Raw genomic sequence first — 22,904 nt, 5'->3', positions numbered from 1 at the left:
GAGTATTATTAGCTTTACACCCTGAACTGTGCGCCAATGTAGGGATTCATCAACAGCTCCTATTAATTCACAGCACGGGTTTTTTTTTGTGTGATATGTCAAAGGGCTACTTTTAGTCATGTAAAATGTGTGCTCAAAAGTGTTCCATTTTTCCCCCCTCATTAATTTAAGTCAAGTTATGTTTATTTGTATAGCCCTTAATCTCACGGAGTCTCAAAGGGGCTGCACAGAACACAGACTATTGCAAACTACTGATTATTATTACACTATCCACTGATCTAAAACCTACGTTAGGGCAAGGGAAAAACTCGAAAACCTCAACATGAGGAAAATGAAGAAGCCTTGAGAAACGACCGCACATGAGGTAATCCTCCTTCCAGGATGACTGCTTGCTTGATTATCTGTGTTATTTAATAACAGTATTTCCCGTACTATACGGTGCACTGGATTATAAGGAACATCCCGAAAAAATAGTGATACTTTTTTCATTTATAAGGTGCACCGGATTATAATGAGCATGGAATAAAAACTACAGCAAGGGCAGGGTTGTACAAAAAAATACTTCATTTGTGTATTGATTTATCAGAAGGAGTGTATCACAACTGCTCTATACAATCAAGTTTTATAAATTTGGTTTGGTTGTACTGTTACCTAATTTCTTGCATAATTTTCTAACAAATTGACACTTTTTGTTGCTTTTGAACACTTAAAGTAGGTTTTTTTCGTAGACATGTCACAATGTGTTTTTCTCGCCGCATTTGTGCAGGATGAGGAAGACTCATTTGTGATGAAGGCCATCATCCACGCCATCAATGACGACAATGTTCCGGGCCTGTGCCACCTCCTTGGGTCGTTGAACAGCTACGATGTAAATCAGGCCAACAAGCACGGCACGCCACCACTGCTCATCGCTGCCGGCTGCGGCAACGTTGACATCATCCAACTCCTTGTCAGGAAAGGAGCTCACATTCAAACCCTTGACAAGGTTGTATGTTCACGCCAAGGGGAAAAAAAATACTTTTCTGATGATGCATCTTATTTCTTATAGTATCTGTTACATAATTCAATATTTTTAATTATTGTTACTTACTCCTAAATTCCAACGTAAATCGTAAATTCCGGACTACAAAGCGCATCTGATTAAAAGCCGCAAGCTCAAATTTAAGATTGAACGAAGCTCAATTTTGTCTCTGTACAAGCCGCCCCGGATTTTAAGCCGAGGGTTTAAACAGCCATCAAAATGAACTAATTTACATAGATTAGTTAGATTTATTGCCTTTCGCCAACCTGTGAGGAGTTGTGCGTCGACACATTCAGCTGCAGAACGCTAACGGCGCCGTGCTGCGCCACACCTGAAGCAGTTTTTTTTTTAGCTCTACTGCAAGTTGTTTATGTCATGTGCTTTCAGACCATATGATCATTCAAGATAGAGTCTACTGAGCAGGTACAAAAACGAGCACATATTTACTATTACGCTGAGAATGAGGGCGTGGCATAAATTGTGAACCCTAAATTTTCAGCAATTATACTTTGGAAAATGGTTCCAGATTTAAATAAGATCTCATCTTTCTGCATTTTTTGTCATTGATGGTTGCCGCAGTAATGGATCAAATTGCATTCCCTTGTTATTGGTCTTTGAGTATTAAAGGAAACTTCAGCAGCCTGATGTTGACGCTATAGAGAAAATTGCTTTAAATTATATTCATTTAGTTCAGAATTTAATTCTATGGGTACTGATTCGGCCACCAGGTGCTCCTCATGGTTTCCAAAAATAGATTATTGTTATCATGAAGAAAGCAATACTCTAAACATTTTGTATTTTTAGCTTTAAATGATCGATCCTTTCGTTCATTGATGTTGATAAAGATTGATCAGTCCAAAAGAAAAATTTATAGACACACAAATATATAATGGCCGTGGTAGGATTCTAACAAACTACTATTTTTTTACGTGGCAAAGAAATTGAATCAAAAGAAAGAATAAGAACATTGTTGACACAATAACTCGCAGTGTTAGCTAGGGTGAGGGGAAAGAAATTCTGTTGCAGGTCAATTGTACTGATCAATAAACCCGGTTTTAAAAAAAGTTCACCAATTGGTGGATTAAGTGATAATAGGCAAAGTTTTATTCAGACACCCAATGAAATAAATCCTCTGGCATGAAACATGACACGAATGCAAATCATTAATCTTTTGATTCCAAATAAACACTTTGAGGTTTCAAATTTTTATTATACAGCTAGAGCGCATGGTCACTTCCTGTAAAAAGACATTTTGGGTCTTTCGTTGTGATGGTAGTAGGTGGTTGGAAAAACTTAGGGGAAATGCCTTGGTAGCAGGCCAGTTCCCTACAACGCTGATGATACGCAAAAGCAAGTGTAAAGTTTTTAAAAACAACTTTCAATGCTGGTCAATTTGGACATGTGAATTGAGAACTTGATTTGTAGATGAAAGAAGTAAAAATATTATGAGTACATTGTAAATATTGAATAAAACACTGTCAAACCTCCCATTTTACTCCTGAACTGCATTATATGAATAACTATGAAAAAAATATTGACATCGATATTAAGAGCGTAATAAATGTTTCCAGAGGTCACAGCAGCGTTTTGTATTTAGAACGCATGTCTTGCGGAAAAGTATAGCTCGCCGTTTTCCTTAGTGCCGCCATAAAAATAGAAGAAGCTGCAGCACCACATTTAAAGCTGCTGTGTTTAAAATGTTGCAATGAGTAGTGGCTTTTAGTCCGGAATCTATGGTATTATATTTAACAGATACATTTATATAATTAATAAACACACATACACATACAAAATAGTGTATGTGTACTTGATATAAATGTCACTCAACTTTTTTTCTTCAATTATATTGTATTTATGATTTTAAATGAATTCATTTTTCTGCATGTTTCTCTAGAGTGGTGCCAACGCCATCTACTACGCGGCGAGACACGGCCACGTTGACACGCTGAAATTCCTCCATGCTAACAAATGTCCTCTGGATGTACAAGATAAGGTCACTGAAAATAATTAAATTCTTCCCAATTTGACATCGTTCTCCTAAAAACAATTTCACTCAGGCAAATGTTATTATTGTAACTTCCATGTATGTCTATGACATGAAATGCCCGTTCATTGTTGTGTTGTAGTCTGGAGAAACAGCTCTCCATGTGGCAGCCCGCTATGGCAACGTAGACGTGATCAGCTACCTGTGCAGCATTCAGGCCAACCCGGACCTCAGTGACAGGGTAAGCATACCCCTGCTGAAATTCAATGTTAAAAAACAAAAAAAAGCCATTGTGGGTTTCTGTCTCTCACAATTAGGAGCAAGAGACGGCCTTGCACTGCGCCGCCTGGCACGGTTACTCAGCCGTGGCGCGGGTGCTATGTCGGGCTGGCTGTCGTGTAGACACCAAGAACCGTGAGGGAGAAAGTGCACTGCTCACTGCGGCCGCCCGGGGTTTCGTGGACATTGTTGAGTGCCTAGCAGAACACAAAGCTGACTTGGAGACTGCCGATAAGGTGGAAGATTTTGTTTAATTTGTTTCTTCTTTATTTAAAGCACTTAATTTTTGACCTAGATTGAACTGTATTTTACAGTAATGATCACTTACAGCATTTTAATCCGTACTGCCGAATAATGTTTTTTTAGGGTGCCACTTTTGTCCCTATTGTCCTTTAGTGTGTCTACTATAAAAATAGTACTATAGAAATACTACAAGATTACTACAAAACTAAATATCAACTGTGCTTAAAACACGGACCTAATCTAGATTTTTACTTTCATTCTGAAAAGAGATTAAGTACCACAGAAAAATACTAAAATACTAGTAAACTAATACAATAATACTAAAATACTACTACAACACTTATATAAGTAATACATGCAAAATCGACTACAGTGATATTACATAAACACTTAAGAAACACTACTACTAATTTAAAAATTCCACTGCAGTTGTACTGTAATACACAAATAGTACTAAAAGATTATGACAAAAACACTACAAATGTACAACAGTACTACGACGAAAAATATGGAATACTACACAAATATTACTGCAAAAATACTACAGAAATACTTCAAAAATGATTTTATGAAAATACTACAAAACTACCATAGGAATACCACAAGGATACCCAAAAATACTACAAAGGAAATACTACGAAAGTCTGACTGCAGAAATACTACAAAAATACTAAAAAAATAATACAAATACAGTAATACGACAAAACAAAATCTCAAATTTAGTGGTCTAAACGAGACCTAATATATTGTTTGGTAGAACATATCGTATGTAACCCATCTTTTTAAAAATTAAATAACTTCTGCATGTATATTTATTGATAAATAAAAAAATAAAAGGGTGGGTTTCCAGGATCAGCCCCTTGGCCAAATTTTTGAACCCAATCCGGCCCCTGACTCCAAAAAGTTGCCCACCCCTGAGCTAAAGTATTGCTGAAGAAATCCTGAAAATCTCAATTTTAGTGTAAAACAGTTGAGCAATGGAATTCTGCATTTATTGTCTATTATTCTAAATGTTATTTTTATGCAAATATATTCAAACACATAAGAACAAGGTATTGTAAAGCAGTCTACAATCTTTTCTGTACCACAGACCGGTTCGTTGTCTGACAATATGTTCACGGCCCAGCACAAGAGCCGTATTAAACATGTTTAAATTTTTTCTTAAATAAAAATAACAATAATTATCACATTTAGCTGGAATTGAACCTGGGACCTCTGAACTGTAAGCAGGGTTCAAAGGTTACTTGAAAGTTTTGAAAATGCTTGAATATTTATGTGTGCCATTTTTGCATGATGTCAACAATTAGAGCTTATATCATTATTACACTATTTTTACTCACGGTGCCACATTGTACAACGTTGTAATGGAGCATTAAGGGAAAGAGTTTAGCCAAAACAACATTGTACAACATGGTACCATGTATAAAAATTGTGTGTTGATAAGATCAAATCTAATGCATTTTTCCTATGTCATCCAGATCCCTAGTGCACAGTGGAATTTGTCTTATTATTATAATTGTTATTGTTATCATTCCTAATGTTGTTATTGGGCGTGGCTGCTAGGATATTGTCAGACATTACACCCGTCCGGGGTACAGAAAAGGTTAATGACCACTGTCGTAAAGCAGTGAAGTGTTCCTAAATGTCAACATTTTTGTCAGAAAGGGGTAACAAAAAAATAATTAATAGATCATCCTAATGTTTTCCTTTAAATATATGAACTTCTTTGATAATGTTTACTTTATTTAGCCCTCTTTTTTTTGATTGCCTGATGCAAAACCTTCATCGTCCACATCCAGGACGGCCACACTGCCCTCCACCTGGCTGTGCGCCGCTGCCAACTGGAAGTGGTCCACTGCCTCCTGGCACATGGCTGTCAGCTGGACCGCCAGGATCGCCATGGCAACACACCGCTGCACATTGCCTGCAAGGACGGAAACCTGCCCGTCGTATTGGCACTCTGCAGCGCCCGAGCTGTCCTCGACATCCCCAACAAGGTAATCATCTGTCCCCAATGGTGAATAGGGGAGTTGTGGATCTTGAATTTTGCAATTTCTTAAAGAAGCTGTACGGAATTTGGAACTTTTTTTACTCGCTGCCGCCTTCTCTTGGCTTTTATTATCAATGTAGCTTCAGCCAGCTCATTCATGCTCAAATAAACTCTTCTTTTTTCCCCTTTTTGGGGGGTTTGGATTGGCTACTTAAAGCCATTTTCATGCTACACTGACAAAATAAACTGAAAAAAAAAACAGAGATGAGCATGACGTTGGTGTCCAGAACTTATCCACAACCCATTCCTACTACCCAACGTGTCCTGCCCCGAACAGCTTTGCTCAAAGTAAGATAAAAGCAGATATGTGCAGTGGAAAATGCATTGGGCATAAAGAAAATATGTATCTTTTATCTTTTTAAAGAAACTTTAAACAATGCATGTTTTAAATAAAATAAACGTTTGAAAGGAAAAATGTGCATTCAATAATGCTATTTTCAGTAAAACGTCAATCATGAAGATTATAGTATGGATATCAAAAATCTACCTAACACTTGTTCGGATTTTATACGAGATTATCCAGCATAAATACTTTGTTCAATGGATTTATGTCTAAATCCCTACTGGCTTTCTCCAACACTAATACCCATAATATTGATTTGTTATACTTCCATTTGTTGTTGTGGATGTCCATTTTTCTCTTGTCAAATACCATTTCACTAGTAGCTTTCCAAGCGAGACTGAACTTACACCTGAATATTTCCTTGTTTACCCACAATCCCAACCATTTATAATTGTACAGCTATTATCTTGAATTTATTTTGGGTCATTTTTAAATGACATTTTGAATTTCATGTTTCAATTTGAATCGCTTAACTGACTGAGATAAACAAACACTTGAAAGGAGTCTAATCAGAGTTTTCCAGTAATCCTTCACAGAGACCATCAGTGTTTTTATTTATTCATGTTGATGCATTTTTCTTTTTAATGAAGCCTGCTTAGCTGCATTATTCATTTTCTCGTCTTAACGTCCAGCAAATGGAAATAACTGGCCCAAGTTTTCTTTTTATTGATTGTAATGCTTTTTCTGTGTTAAAATGCATTATATGCTAATTTAAACTGTCATTGCTATGGTTACAGTTACATTGACGATCAAATTTACCATTAAAGTAATTGAGAAACGACCGAAATTATGTGTTGTAACAAAGGACATATTTTTCTTGAATTTATCCCATGCAAGATAATTATTTGATAGAGGACTCATAGACATTGATTTTCTTGAACTAATTAATTTTCCATTTTGATTGAGTAGTATGGCAGAACTCCCCTCCACTTGGCAGCCAGTAACGGTGGTCTCGAAGTAGTGCGCCACCTCTGCCTGTCTGGAGCCAACACGGATGCTGTCACCAATGTAAGTTTATTCATTCATTTTATTGATTTAAAATGCAGTAGCACATTGACTTTCGGCAATCTTGAGTTGTCCTGTCCTTTATGTTTACGCTTGCTGTTTGTTTGGATTTTCAGGATGGAAAAAGTGCTGAGGACTTGGCTTCGGCTCAACAACATGACATTATAGTGGCCTTGTTAGGGAAGCTTAAAAAGGTAAAGAAAAAAATGGTTTGATTGGGTTGATATTTATCGTTTTGTTGAAGGGCGTTTCAGTAGTGGGAGTCCTTGGGTGGGAGGACAATACTCTCTCCGCCTACAGCAGAGCTTGTGTTTAGACCACCTTTTGTAACATGACTCACCAACTGTACTCACAAGGAAAACATGTCAGTGCTTGAATTGATTATTTACAGGACAAATTCATCAAATTTTACACCCCAGACTTCATATGTGTTATGCAAAGGTCGCCTAACTACATTTTCTTAAACCTTCATAGTTGCCGACCAATCATGAGAAAGGCTTTTGCTTCTAGTTTTGTTTTTTTCCCTTAGGACAACCACAAACTGGCCTTCATTCAGCAGCTGCGGCCCACACAGACAGTGCAGCCGCGCATCAAAATCAAGCTCTTCGGTCACCAGGGGGCGGGTAAGAGCACACTGCTGGAGTCGCTCAAGTGTGGCATCCTACGCAGTTTCTTCCGGCGCCGTCGAACCACCCGGATGACCAACGCCACCCGACACCCTAATTCTCCTGTAAACTCCAAACCTGCCGGTAGGTTAAAGTCACATTGGTGATTCTAGAGCCGTACCAACTAGGGCTGCATGATTAACCAAAATCTTTCACGGTTGCTCATTGCCCCCAATTGGCCCCGCCTGTTTGGCGCCAGCTGTGGCTCATTCACTGATATGCTTCCCTCCTATTTAAGCTCAGTGCTCTCACTCACCCTTTGTCAGTCTGTCAACAAACCTCTGCACCCGCAAGATGTGTGTTTTGACCGGTATCCTGCTTTTGTATCCTGTCCGTTATCGATCCTGCCTGTCGCGTCCTGTTTGATATCGGACTCCAGTCTCCAGTGTCTGTATCTATACCATCTGTCTTGTCCTGTCTGATACCTTGCAACAATCTCTGGTATCCGGTATCGATCCCGCCTGTCTCATCCTGTCTGATATCTGTCTCCAATCTTCTGTATCTGATATCAATCCTGTCTGTCCCGTCCTGTCTGGTATCGATACCGTCTGTCCGGTATCTGGTATCAATCCTGTCTGTCCTGTCCGGTATCGACCCCGTCGGTCCGGTATCTGCTCGTGTATCTGGTATCGATCTTGTCTGTCCCGTTCTGTCCTGTCCGGTATCGACCCCGTCTGTCCTGTATCTGCTCGTGTATCTAGTATCGATCTCGTCGGCCTCTGGCTTCCTGTTGGTCCACGCCGGACTTCTGCCTTACTTTTTCCGCCCAGCGATCGCCGAATCACTAGCATTTGTGTTAGCATGCATGACTGCCCCATTCCCGTAAAATATACCCTGTGCGAGAAACGTTACGCATCTGGGTCCTCCTCCTGTTCTGGTTCTGACAAAAATCCAATTGATATTGCAATGTGACATAGTGTGGTTGTGTAATCGCAAGACACTGCGTTTTTTAGGGATTTATACTTCCATGCTTGTGTTTTCTTTCCCATTGTAATTTGAGTGATGGAGAGTTTGGCCAACCAGAATGGTCCCAGTTTAGGTTTTAACGGCCCCGACCAATCAGAGGCCAATTTAACGGCACTAGCTAATAAAGGCGAGGCAAAGTTTGCTATCTTCACACTATGCCACATACCCACCAAAATAGATGTGTCTACCAAATTTGTTTTTACAGTGTCAGTGAGCATCTCCAATTTATACCCGGGTTGCGAGAACGTAAGTGTGCGCAGTCGCAGCATGATGTTCGAGCCCAGCCTGACTAAAGGTGTCCTGGAAGTCTTCTCGCCCGCGCACAGCAGTTTGTCCACTGCAACTGCCGACGAGCAGGCCACAAGGGCTGTCGACATCCAGCACGCTAACATTCATGGTAGGCTGCACTCTGTGTAATAATTTTTATATACAGGCATCATGACACGGTGTTGCTGGGGATGCTTCTTAGGAAAGGTTGTTGGGGCCTTGGTTTGTTAAAAAAGCGTCAGGTAGCCACTAGGAATCACCAAAGAGCCGCATGCAGCGCTCGAGTCGATTGGACACAAAAGCAGATGTTTTAACGATTTTATTGGTATTGACATGAAACCTAGCTAAAGACACTCACAGAGGCCTAAAGTACAACTGTCTAAATTTTCACGAAATTCGGTTCAGCCATTTTGGAGCATAGAAATCACATTCAAACACACGCAAAAACCAAGATTTATAAAGTAGTTTGAATTTGATAATAATACGTTAAGAGTTTAGATAAGATTAATTTACATTTAGATGGACTAGATTAGATGGCTTAGAGGTTAGATTTGGGTATATTTAGATTAGATTTAGATGTTTTAAGCGAGTTGATCCCTTTTACAGAAAAATGTTAATATCTAGGAATTAAAGGATTTAATCAAAAGTGATCTCATATTTTTCATAGTTGCTCTTAATGAATCGCCTGATTCAAAAAGTAAATAAACTCCTTGATTTATTTTCTATTTCTGTCCCATTATTGTAACGATTTCTTTCCATTCTATTTTTGGATTATTTTCTGTACCTGTGTGTGGTTAGGGAAAAGCATACTGTGATGAGTCTAAATCAGTGTTTCTCAACTGGTGCGTCGGGATCTAAAAGACTGTCGCGAATTTGTTTTCAGTGGGTCGCGGGCCTTTGCCTTAGCAAAATAATGCTGAGAAGAAAAAAACAAAGTCAATTACACTCCTTTACAGTAGATGGCGACAATGTCCTGCTTGATCTGTTCTTTTTGTTCCGTTATTCGGCGTTGTGCTAAATGTGTTTGAAAAGGGACCACATCTCCTTTTATTGAAATGTGTTGGTTTTATTTTATTGTTTTATTTCCTTTTTCTGGCCATGAAAATTAGTCACAGAAAAGTTCATGATAAAAGGGAAGGAAAAGTGGAAAACGGGGACATCAACGATTGATTCGAAGAAGGAAATGATTGCGAATATGAATATGGTGTACAAGTGTGTACTACTTAAATGCTGATTGAAGGTACAGTAAATGGTTTAAAAACATTATATTTGAGTTTTTTATTAGTATATTCATCTTTATTTCCTACATAGTAAGTAATTATCAATGTTGAGGTAAACGTTTTATTGATAATTTGGGTACGAATTTCTTTTAGTATTTTGCTACTTTAAAGCAGTTTTTGGGGTTACTTATATGCGATGTAGGCTTATATGCGAGTATATACTTGAAGGTGTTTTGGTTTGCTAAGCATTTTGTTTTTGAAATAAAATTGATCAATTCTTCTATCTCAGTTAAACTGCACAATCCTTTTGTTCGATACATTTAAAAGGGGAAATATTTACTTGATTTGGGGCTTGTAATTAGGGTGGGATGGTGGTTCCTGAAGTTAGACCACTTGAGAACCACTAGTCTAAAAATATTTAAAATTATTTGAATGGATAATTGAATTACTTTACATTTTTGTAGGCGTGGGAGATTTCAGCGTGTGGGAGTTTTCTGGTAACCCCGTCTACTACTGTGCCTACGATTACTTTGCGGCCAATGACATCACGGCAATCCACGTGGTGGCGTTTAGCGTTGAGGAGCCGTACGAGAGCCAGCTGAACCACATCACCTACTGGCTCAACATGCTAAAGTCCCTCACACCGCCGCACCCGCATATCCGTGAGTTTCTTTAGCGGCGCTGCTGTTGAGCATTGATCATTGTAGTGATACTGTTGTGCTCCTAGTGTTTGGCGGCAAAGTCCAGCAACCCCTCTTAGTGGTCTTGGTGGGTACACATGCCGACCTGGCAGATGTTCCCAGGTGTTTCTCTGGAGAGTTCAGTTACAACAAAGAAAGGTCGCTCCTCAAGGAAGTCAGGAGCAGGTCAGGAAGTTATTAGTTTTACTTTTACTGGTACAATGATCCCTCGTTTTTTTGCGGGCTAGCGTTCCAAAAAGGTCCTGCGAAATTAAAAACCTGCAAAGTAGAAAGATGTGTTGTTGTTGTTTTTAAAATATTCCATTATGCATTGAAATCTAAGAACAAACCCAATTTACAAGCTCAAGCAATTCTTCAATAGATAAACGTATTATACTTTGTAAACGTTTTTTGTTTGTTTTTACAAAGAACTGCACCATCAAAGTATAATTTTAGAAAATAATCCTGCTGCTGTATTGCTCTCAGTACTAATCCTCGGCACGATCCCCCTCACTTCATGTGATAATTTGTCGCCATCATGTGGATGATATTGGAAAACAAAAAGGTGCCATGATAAACAACAAATAAAAGAACTGTACTTTATAAACGATTTTTTTTAATACAAATAACTTCTGTACTGTTAAAGTTATGAATCTAAAAATAATTTCACCGCTATTGCGTTGTTGATTGGTGATCTGAAATATGATTGGTTGACCGACTTGGGCACTTATTATGAGAAGTAATTTAGGCAAACATCTCGATTTGGCCCAAAAAAATAGTTATGCTCTCATTTTTATCAGGTGACAATATATCATCATAAGATTTTTGCCTATTTTTGGGGCAGTTAATAAAATATTATTTCTGAACGTTTCAAAACTATACACTTAATTTCAGATTATATTTTATTGCCATCATCTGGACATTATTTTTAATAAAAAATGTGCTGTAAAAATGCCTTTTAGCATGTAGAGAAGTCCGTTTTTGTTGGGAATAGAAAGCGTCTCCCTCTGCCTTTTGGGCCTGGCCACATGTGCGTTTTTTGGTATGGAGTGTTATGCTGACATGGCATTTAGAGAAACTCAAAATTGAAAAACAGTTATGCGTACGTAATGTAAGTTCGTCAAGCTGTTTGACATATGTGTACTAATTCACCTGAAGGTTCAAGCGCACAGGTAGACACTGGCAGAAAAGGGATGGGGCGACTGTTTGGCCAATCAGAATGCAGAAACCAATGCACAATGAATATCCGCAAATTAGTGAAACCGCGAGAAGTAAATCGTAGTACAGCGAGGGATTATTTTCATTAATTTCAATGTCTGCGTTGCTTTTAAGGTTTGGAAACGACCTGGAGATTAGCGACAAGTTGTTTGTGTTGGATGCTGGTGCTTCCAACTCCAAAGACATGAAGCTGCTGAAGAACCACCTGCAGGAACTACGCTCGCAAATCATTTCTGTAAGTCCACTCGCACAAACACTAAACGTCGTTATTCGGCGTCTCTTAATAAGTAGTATTTATTCTTCGTGGGTGGGCATTGCACCAGCAAATATTATTCCATTCTGTTCCTGCGGGGTATTATACATTTCACTGATGTAAAGATCGGAAACTGTAACTTCAATAAGTGTCTTCTGTCAGTGGTGGGCCTTGGACCAGTACTGGGCCGCACAGAAAAAATGCCTTATTTTTAATTTTACCGTAATTATTTGTATATAGTCACATTGTATCTTGGGTGCGTGTTATACCGTACAGTAAAATTCAGTGTAATGTGTACCATAAGACTGTAAGGGGATTTAGATGCAGAATGCGGTGGTAGGAGCAGTGAATCCTAACTACTTGATTACTAAGATGGTGGCCGTTATAGGAAAAAGCGTTCGATTTGATGTCATCATCACACCGTTTTTACTCACGGTACCACATTGTACAACGTTGTAATGGAGCATTATGGGTAAGAGTTCAGCCAAAACAACGTTGTACATTGTGGTACCATGAGTAAAAATGGTGTGATGATGAGATAAAATCTAATGCATTTTCCTTTTTTGGTCACAATCCTAGTGGTATAGACATTACACAGTTAAATTGAAATAGGTGTAATAATGACTTTTATTATTATTGTTTTTATGATCATTATTATTGATAATGCAGGCCTGGGCCGCGAGTGTATGGTCAGATATCAAACTGATCTGTAGTACAGAAAAGGTTGCTGACCACTGTTTTATACCACATTCATACCAAATACCAGTGTAATAATAAAAATAGTATCAATATAATTAATAGTCTCTTAATAATTTGGTTGGAACCATTTAATCGAACCTATTTAGTGTGAGCATGATTTGATACATATTTCAAAAGGCTAGTTTTTCTCAAGTGTACTTTTCTGAAACATATCTCTTGTAGACGCAAACAGTCCACACGACATTGTGAAAAAGCAATACATCATTAGCAATGTTCTCAAAACAATTTTACAGACACTCCTGCCACACTTACGAACGAGAATTTTTTTCCTACGTTGCTTTATTGATATATTTTGTTTGTTTAAGGTTTATATAACTATATTTAAGGCTTGTATAAGTAACCTGTATTGTTTTGTACTAAAAGAATAAACGTTTCATGAAATAATATGCTCTATAAAGATAAATAAAGTTGAGTTTAACTTACATTTGGAAGATGCGCTTCAAGAGGTCCTCCGCGGTAAAATGCGGCCGAAAAAAAGCGTTCCGACTGTTTTCTCAACCACATCAACCTTTCTTATTCCACTTTCATTTCAAAAGTTAGGCTCGCCTCTTCTTTACACTTTACACCAACCATATTGAATGGATGCACGAGATATTGAACAATAGAAATGTCAAAGATTCAGTACACGTAGCACTGTACTGTATATTTACACATGAACTAGGAATTCGAAGCCGGATTTCTTCTTCGGAGTGGATGCTGGGTGACCTCTCAAAGCACCACACAGCGGAAAGAAGCACTGCAGTAATGTCCTGTACTCGGAAAAAGTTGCACACACTACAAGATCTAACTTACAGTTATGTCAGGAGATTTTTCGACATCCCGAAAAAGATGTTCGTATTACCGTTTTACTTAACTCGAATGGTCCTAAGTAGGGGAGCGTCTGTTGATGGAATTGAAATCTCAAATATTAGCCCCTTAATATCAATACATTTCCCAATTACAATATTATTTTTCTTATTCCCCTCATGTATGTGGAGAGGCTTTAAGACTTATTTCATAAGCACATGTCATTTTTATGGGTGTCTGTACAGAGGTAGGAGTAAATCACATTTATCACTGGTTTGCGCAGAGATGCGGCCCTATGACGCTTCTATCTGAGCGTTTGCTGGCAGTGCTGCCCGCCTGGCGTAAGCTGAGCGGGCCCAACCAACTAATGTCGTGGCAGCAGTTTGTCAGCGACGTCCAGGAGAACATCAACCCGCTGGTCAGTCAACAGCACCTCCGAGCTCTGGCGATGCAGCTGCACAGCATGGGGGAGGTCAGTGTGCCGCGTCATTGGCCTAATATGAATTAAATTGTCTTTATTGTCATTGATATTAACGTTGTGAAACATTGTTAGAAACATGATTAGACATAGCACCTCCAGCACATGACTTTAAAGAGAAAAAAAGAGAAAACATGTCAGGATAAATATGCAAAAAATGTTTACAACGTAGTGCTTAGGGACTGCCCTAAGTTATACAGGGTTCCCGTGGATCCTTTAAAAATCGTAAACGTAATTGAAGTCATTATTCTAAAAATGAGGCTACAATTGGTATTGGAATGTGTTAAACCAATTTATCAGAGTCTTAAAAATATAATCACATAAATGGGATTTTCATTTTTTTGGAACCAAAAACATTAAGTAACATTTATCAATTGTCTTTTTTTAACAATTCAGCGTTTTACTTCTGTGGCAAAATGGTGATGTGATTTCAGTCGGGTCTTTCAGAGCATACACATGTCTTAGGTTTACCCACAATACACATGGCAACTTTGGATAGAGAATTTTACTTTTCTTTATAGTAAAGTGTCAATTTAACGAGAAGTGGCTCTCCAATGAACATTTTTCCTCATGATTAAAAGCTGTGCCAGGTAATGTGTTCAAGGCACGTTATATTTGTTTTTTTATTTTGTTTAAATTGCGGGGTTCTTTGTTGACTTGGTCTTTAATTTAAATTCAACAGTTATGAAAAAAGCCTTTAAAAGTCTTAAATTAAACTTGCCTTAAGTTGTAGGAACCCTGTTATAATAGTGCAATGAAAAAGAGGTTGACAGAAGCTGCAATGATGACACGACGCAGAGGTAGCAGGCACGGTTAACAGATTTCCAAGTTCTGTGCAGCTCCATTAAAAAAATGCACATCAATTTACTTCAACTCCCTCAAACATGCATCTTGCAGTTCAATGGTAAGACAAAAACACATCACATGTGGTCTATGGTTAAGTAGATGCTTCAGGGTTCGTACAGGTGCTTGAAATCCTTGAAAATGTTTACATTTTAATTATGTGTTTTGAAGGTTTGTAAAGTGCTTAAATTTTTAGTGATGTGCTTGAAAATATTTAATTATTACCATGTTACTGCAACTGAAAATGTACGCTACATATTACCGTGATGGGGAGACATCTATTTGGCTGGAGATTAGTGTCAAAAATATTTATACACGTGTTTTCCAGATCCACATATATTTGGAATTTACTCATTCTATAAATTAAATGTTTTAATAAATGCACAAGCAATATTCAAGATGCATATGTAAATCACAGATATATTTGTGGCTCTGAAAAATGCATGATTCGCACCAGATTTATTATTTCAATGGTATTGGAAAAAAATTTAAATTGGATTTGAAAGTCCTTAAAAAGTGCTTGAATGTGGGCACATAAAAGGTGTATGAACCCTGATGTGTTGTATCCCCGTAATTATACAGATCAACATCATGCAGAGCGAGACCGTGCAGGACGTAGTCCTGCTGGAGCCGCGCTGGCTGTGCAGCGGTGTCTTGGGCCGTCTGCTGTCAGTGGAAACACCCAAGGCCATCCATCACTACAGGGGGCGCTACAGGCTGGAGGAGATCCAGGCCCTGGCGCCAGAGAGTGACGTAGAAGAGCTGCTGCAGATCTTAGATGCCATGGACGTTTGCGCCCGGGACGCCGCTGACCCGGCCATGGTGGATGTGCCTGCCCTCATCAAGGCTGGGGGGCTGCGGCGCTCGTGGACCGAAGATGAAGCCGAGGGGGACGCCTCTGCTATCTACGGGGGCGTCCGGCTAGTGCCCGCTGAACACTTGGCTGCCTTTCCCTGCGGTTTGTTCACCAAGCTGCAGGTCAACCTGTGCCGATGGAGTCGGCAGCAAAAACCAGACGAGGAAGAGGACGACGAGGAAGAAAGGGATGCCGACATTCACCTGTGGACTGATGGAGTGAAGGTGAGTGAAGCGGTGCTAGTCCTGCTCCTCAAATACCATCATTCCTGAACTACAAGCCACTACTTTTATTCTACATTTTAAACACAGTGGCTTTAAATACGGTGCGGATTGTTTTTTTGTTTTTTTTTTTGTTTTTTTGGGGGGGGGGGTGTATTTCATGACGTCGATGGTCGCTAATGTGTCGGTGGCGTCTTTGGTGCGTGACAGGCTCTTCCCGCGGATCTCCCGGCGGTTTGCTTCGGCTGGTATCAAGCAGCTGGCTTAGATCTGGTGCAGACCAGGGAATCAGACTTTTAATCTAAACAAAACAACCCTATTTCTGACAAGTGCTCTGAATGTCAAAGTGAAGAGATTCAATGAAGCGCAAGTAAAAAAGGCGTGTAACTATGACTCCTTTCGGTAGACAAATGCCACGTAATTAGCACGAATGGATCAACGAGATTCAAAGTGTCCTTATGAAGTATGAAGCTTGCGGTCTTGGCAGAATCTGCAGGGAAATGTTGAGGAAAAGTAACACACGGTGCCGCGATTAAGGCACTCCTTTGCGAACTCTAGCCAATTGTCAGACTCAATCAACTAATGCAGCTGCCAATGTTTATTAAATTGGCGTTAACATATACTTCAGTGCAAACAAAAATCATCATGCATAAATGCTTGGAATATTTCTAACTAGTAGTGTCGGCTGATTGAATATTTCAGTGTGGCACGAACTGACTATTTATCAGGTATGTTTTTTCCCCCTCGGGCCAAAAACTGTGTTGTCATATTTGGACCAGCCGGCACCCCTTTTTAGAAAGATTCTAAGCATTGTTTAAACCGTAATCTATTGGTTATGGGGGTAGTAGAAACCTTTATTTATCTGTCTATCCACTGCACCGCTTATCCTCGCCAGGGTTGCGGGTGTGCTGAAGCCCCCAGCCATCTTAGAGCAGTGGGCAAAGGACACCCTGAACTGGTTGCCAGCAGGCATCACTGAGACACAGGGACAAATTTGGATGCACCAATAAACTGGCCATACATGTTTTTGGAATGTGGGAGAAAAGTGGAAAGGAGATCCACGTAGGCACAGGGAGAAAATACAAACTCCGCACGGGGAGGCCAGTAGCTGGGATTGACCCCTGGACCTCTGCGCCGTGGGGCTGATGTGCTAACCAGTGCCATCCCCTTCGGGTTTTTTTTGGATTATTTATTACTCAAGAACAAACCCAATTTACAGGCTAAATTATTTGTTCAACACATAGAAGTACTGTACTTAATAAATATTTGTATAACTTGTTATAACTTCTGTACTTTCTAATTATGATTTTAAAAATAATTCTGCTGTTTTATTGCACAACTTAATGAATTAAGGACTTGATCCACTTGACTTGACATACTTAGCCCTTTCATGTGGCCATTATTGACAACTGACAGAGTTGAGCAAAATTTAACCTATTTTAATTCAAGCGAGGAAATATATTATCAATATTCGGTTGTGTTGTACAGTGTACCAGAATATATTTCTTCCACACCCTTCTCACATTTTTAACAACCGATGCCTGTGTACAAAAAAGTTGGGTTTCTTCCTTAAATCTGCGCATGCGGCTTTTAATCGGGTGCGCTCTATAGTGCAGATTTTATGGTGCGTCAATATGACAGCTTGAAATATCCTTTACCTCAAGGTGAGCCGGTCAGGCACAGAGGCCATGGTGCTGCTGGTCAACCACGGCCAAGGTCTGGAGATCCAAGTGCGAGGACACGAGTCTCAGAGGGCCAAATGTTACGATCTGCTGGACGCAGTGTGCGGAATCGCCGAGAACCTGTTGGCGTCCACGCTCCCGGGTCTACTGACCGCCAAATACTACCTGAGCCCCCAGCAGCTCCGCGAACGCCATGCTCCCGTCATGGTCTACCAGCCTAAGGACTTCCTGAGGGCACAGATGCAAAGGGAAACCTCGCTTACTAATACTATGGGAGGATACAGGGAGAGCTTCAGTGCCATCCTTGCCTTTGGCTGTGCTGAGGTACAGAATATGTTTGGTATTACAGTAGTTATTCGTGTATAACGTGCTTTTTTATTTTTAACCAAAAAAGATGTCAAAGTTTGGGCGCACGTGGTTTTACCCAGGGCTCGTACGGGTGCTTGAAAACCTTGAAAATGCTTGAATTTTAATGTTGTATTTTTAAGGATTGTAAAGTTCTTGAATTTTGGGTGCAGTACTTGTAAATGCTTGTAAAATGTATTTACATGTCTCTCAAAACGTCTCCTAAAAATGACACCAACACTGCTCTCTTGTGGCTTTGCTTGGATGTGATGATTAAATCTATCTATCTACCTACCTAGCTCATATCCCTCAAGAGGGGTGACCGACAGCAAGACAAACACATACAATAACAAAGAAAATAAAAGGGAAAAGATGGCAAAAAACACACACAAATATTTTTGGACCATGGCCAACCCAAATGCCCAAACACCCAAACAAGTTAAGCACCTCGGCACCCAAGTTGGTCATGCTTTCGTCCCTCCAGATGAAACGGGACACAAGAAAGCGGCCATGTCACTCTGGTCAGGGTGACACAACACACTCTTTTGTTCAACAGCAGGGCCCAACAGCTTTCATTGGTTTACCCCTGCCGCATCATACTGGTGCCCTGTTAAAACTAATATAAATGGAATACTCAAACAATTATGATTACATATTCCATGACACATTTTAATAATCTAACAGTTTTGTGAAAGTATTGATCAGTCATTAAATTTTTGGGGGGGATTGAAATTGGATAGCAATGGTAAGAGCATCAGGTCCTAATTTAAGGCCACTAGGAACATGGCTGTTCAAAATTGCATAACATTTGAAACTGGAGTCGAAGCCAGGTCACGGCGGGGAGAGCGCTGGATCCCGTACCCTATACACTTTGAAAGGCATTTGGTCTTATCTCATTCTCACACTATTTTTAGTCACAGTACCAGATAGGTTAAAGAAATGAGAAAATAAAGTGATTAGAAATCAGGATAAAATGTTGTTTCACTTTTTCTCTGGCTGAACTAAGCGTTGTAAGTAATAAACGGTTCGAACACGTCTAACCATGCATTCATCGATATTTACCAGGATGACCGAATTGCTTTCCTCAATGCCTTTCTCTTCATTCCGTACAGAACGACCAAATTACTTCCCATAATGCCTTTCTCATCATTCAGCTAAGATTCTTGTGCGCTTGATCAAGACTTTGCGAGCCGGCAATAAGATTCTGTATTTCAGTGGTCCCCCAACCTTTACATTAATGTTTGACGATATTCTCACGACCGGGCCACATAATAACGTCCACAATTTGTTACCGTGGCTAAAAAAGTCTAATGATAAAATCAGACCTAAAGTCTTTTCATGTGCCGTCTGTATCCCTAGTTGTCTAGTGGATATGATCCGACGCGCATCCCAACGGTTTGATTCCTGTTTTATCCAATGCTATGCAACTGGGTATGCATTTGTGATCAGTGATATATTCCGACTTATCAATCATTGCACAAATACGCGCTGCATAGTCTGGTTCGCCGTTCATAAGAGAAAATCTCACAAAAGCCTTTTCTGGGGGGGATGAGCCTTATAGTGCAGAAAATACAGTACACTTCTTGGAGTTGGGAGTTAAATGATAGCATTTTCGCTAAATGTTCCTGAATCAGAGCTGCAATTGTCAAAGCATGCATGATGTTAAACGCATTGTATGTATGAACTTAGGTGTACCAGCGCGGGACCCTTGGCCCCGACATGCACATTGGTGACGTACCGCCGCTGGCCCGGCGCAAGTTGTGTCGCATGCTGGATCCACCCGACGCCTTGGGGAAAGACTGGTGCCTTTTGGCAATGAACCTCGGCCTTAGCGAGCTTGTGGCAAAGCACAGCGGCAACGGGACGCCGCCAGGGGGGGCGCCGGCCGACGTCCCGCCGAGCCCGACGGCCGCCCTGCTGCACGAGTGGAGCGGGCGTCCCGGTAGCACGGTGGGCGTCTTCATGCTCAAACTACGCGAACTTGGCCGCAGGGACGCCGCTGACTTCTTACTCAAGGCTTCACCCGTCTTCAGAGTCAACACCAGAGATCTGGGCGGGGCCAGCGCTAACGGTTACGCCGACGGTTATGCCGCCACCTGCAACGGGGGCACGTCCTACAACTCCATTAGCTCTGTCATTTCTCGTTAAAAATACACGATTTGTTGTCATGGATGAAACCCCTTTCATATATTTTTTGCTGGGTTTGCTTGCAAGGTACCAATATGAAATTGAAAAGCAGGGCCATTTACAATATGGCTGATTTCTTTCCAGAGCAATTGTCACTGCCCTAGGAATTAATCTACGTGTAAGGTATAAGCACCGACATACTATCCAGTGAATTAATTCCCGCCTTGGTATTAAAGGCATGGCAGTGGAAAGTAATCAACACTGCCGCGGAAGTTGGCCAGGTGAATCGAAACTCCCAAGAGTGCGGGGGCGACTCCTTTGTGGAAAGGAATCCTGACATGTAAGGACTCTGATGTGAGGTTTTACATCCGCCCCCTCTCCGTTAAAAGCAATTGTGATATTTCCAAAAGCTGGAGTTGCAACACTGTTCTGGTAATTTTCTGGTTGTGTGAAACCGAAACAGACGGGCAGGCAGAAATAGCACCGTCCCACCTGGGCTAGCACTTTGTGGAAGGCACATAAAAAAAATATTACTGTTACTGTCATGACTCCATTGCACCTACTGACAAAAACATGTGAGGGTGACTACAGTTTGGAAAATCTGCGTCAGCACAGACCACTTCCACGCTGGCCGTGAATTGAACCAAGATCCTACTGAGACCAAAACAAACACACCTTGCCCATTCCGACGACATCAAGTCGCCTTGACCGTATGTTTAAGGAAGAAAACCAATAAAGACTCGGACAATGTGATGGGAACTTCGACACTCTGTTTAAGTTCCGATCTTTGTGCTACTTTTAAAACTGCTGGTCACAAAATTTGACTGCGTGAAAGCGTGCACGGGTGCCGCGAATATCATACTTTCGCCGCTTCCTGTGTAAGGCATAGACTGGAAAATGCTGGATCCGTTGTTACATCTAGTCTCTGTCGCGTAATCGTTGGATTTTGTGAGGCCAGTTTCGTGTAAAGCTGGGCACCTTCTTAGGTTCTGTGTGAAAGGCAGAGACAGTTTCGAGTGAACCAAACAACACAATTATTTGTGTTCAGTGTTTATTTTGAGTTTAGCGCACGTTTTGTCCCCCTCAGCCAAAGCGAAGCCGGTGATCACCGCACGTTCGTCTCGACCTTTTCTTCAGTCCCGTCACAGCATTTCATCCCCAGTGCCTTTGCGGCCGACTACCTCCCCCAAGCACAAAGAAGTGTTCCTTGTCCGCACAAAATGCTACAATTACTAAAACAAAAAAGAGTCTCGAAAGTACAAAGTTGATTGTTGGGTCGCCAGGGTTTGCTCAGAGAGAATTTTTATGTGGATGAGCTGGGTTTTTCAAAATCATTTTAAAACGTTTTCAACTTTCAGACTACCCCATTAATAATCGATTTTATTTCAAAAATACCATAAAAAACGTTTTGAGTTTCTCAGTTTCATTGTGTAGCGCTTCTAATTGAAAAAAATATATGTTTAATGATGTTCCGAAGAACAAAACACGCCGCTGTGTACTTGAATATGTTAAATAGTTTCACTAAAAATGACAACTGTGCGTCATTACGAAGGAAAACACAATCTGTGGTTTGAATACTTAATCCCGATTTTATTCTTGCATAAATTCCTCAACGCAAGAAATAAACAAAAACTATAGATTCGTCACTTCTCCTCTCAGGGAAACGGCATCTGTAAGCTGATATTTAGCTGTTTGCCGGTTAGCTGGATTGCCCCCTGGAAAACTGTTTCAGAACCGATGCCAATTAGTTATCTTGGTGCCCTCTACTTTGCTATTAACATGTTCTCTATGTTGTCTCCTCATTGGGCCATTTGAAAGGGTCAAAAGCTGCTAATTGTTCTACGTTGACCATGTTTTTAAAAAATCGACTTCCCGTCTGTCCATATTTTGTCCTGTTCTGTTATATTCGTCTTCCTTTTGTGTCATTTATTGAATGTAACACGAACACGCGCACACAATGAGGTTTTTCTTTTTAGTTTATGTGTTGCTAATCTTCTGTGGCTTTAAATGTACCATGGCCTTGTTCAATATCACACAACATGAGTCGAAAGGGAACGGTTTAACTTTTATTTTTCTAAGTATGGAGCTTTTCTTTGACCAAAACAGAAAATGATTTTAAACTTTTGATTTTTTAATATTTGTATTTTTTTTTCTACATCTGCTCTATTTATGTTCTGTTCTCTCGGCATGTTCACATTACTTTATAGTGTACAATTTTTCTAAAATAATAAAGATCTGTATTTAATTTTTTGGTCCTCACTTTCATATTTTGTTACATTTGGTAGTGACATCCGATCACCTGCAAGGTGGCGCTGTTCTTTAACAAAAAGGTCAGAAAATAACAAGTGGTACTCTGCAGAACGACGAGGGAGGAGATGCACCATCTCGAATAATCGGAATTTGGGGGGAAGGAACGGGTGATCGTCTTTTTTTCTGTATGTTTTTGTGTATTTTTTGCAATACTGATTACATTTATTTTACTGAAAAACAATTTATTAGGTTCGAATTAACTAACCATAAAACATTAAAATGTCACAATTTTTTGGAGCATAAGAATTATTTCAATTTTGCCTCATTTACAAATATTTTTATGATATATTGGACGAGTGATTG

At 40.0% G+C, this 22,904-nt stretch overlaps 1 protein-coding gene across 1 annotated transcript in view; it reads left to right on the top strand.

Moving 5' to 3' along the window:
* Positions 1 to 22,536, top strand: part of dapk1 (death-associated protein kinase 1) — a 49,997-nt gene extending 27,461 nt beyond the window's left edge. The window contains exons 12-27 of the mRNA XM_088336596.1: positions 767 to 985; positions 2,916 to 3,014; positions 3,148 to 3,246; positions 3,323 to 3,520; positions 5,327 to 5,524; positions 6,830 to 6,928; positions 7,042 to 7,119; positions 7,455 to 7,674; positions 8,762 to 8,953; positions 10,508 to 10,705; positions 10,771 to 10,909; positions 12,056 to 12,176; positions 14,023 to 14,211; positions 15,643 to 16,140; positions 17,802 to 18,143; positions 19,854 to 22,536. Of these exons, the coding sequence (XP_088192722.1) occupies positions 767 to 985; positions 2,916 to 3,014; positions 3,148 to 3,246; positions 3,323 to 3,520; positions 5,327 to 5,524; positions 6,830 to 6,928; positions 7,042 to 7,119; positions 7,455 to 7,674; positions 8,762 to 8,953; positions 10,508 to 10,705; positions 10,771 to 10,909; positions 12,056 to 12,176; positions 14,023 to 14,211; positions 15,643 to 16,140; positions 17,802 to 18,143; positions 19,854 to 20,312 (3,348 nt within the window). The 3' untranslated portion in view covers positions 20,313 to 22,536. The remainder of the gene's footprint in view (positions 1 to 766; positions 986 to 2,915; positions 3,015 to 3,147; positions 3,247 to 3,322; positions 3,521 to 5,326; positions 5,525 to 6,829; positions 6,929 to 7,041; positions 7,120 to 7,454; positions 7,675 to 8,761; positions 8,954 to 10,507; positions 10,706 to 10,770; positions 10,910 to 12,055; positions 12,177 to 14,022; positions 14,212 to 15,642; positions 16,141 to 17,801; positions 18,144 to 19,853) is intronic.
* Positions 22,537 to 22,904: the final 368 nt, after the last annotated feature.

The sequence above is a fragment of the Urocampus carinirostris genome, chromosome 5 (assembly GCF_059441175.1).
Source record: "Urocampus carinirostris isolate Australia breed hairy pipefish chromosome 5, RoL_Ucar_1.0, whole genome shotgun sequence".
Classification (NCBI taxonomy): domain Eukaryota; kingdom Metazoa; phylum Chordata; class Actinopteri; order Syngnathiformes; family Syngnathidae; genus Urocampus; species Urocampus carinirostris.
The sequence above is the reverse complement of the archived record's forward strand: the minus strand, read 5'-3'. Positions and strand labels throughout refer to the sequence as shown.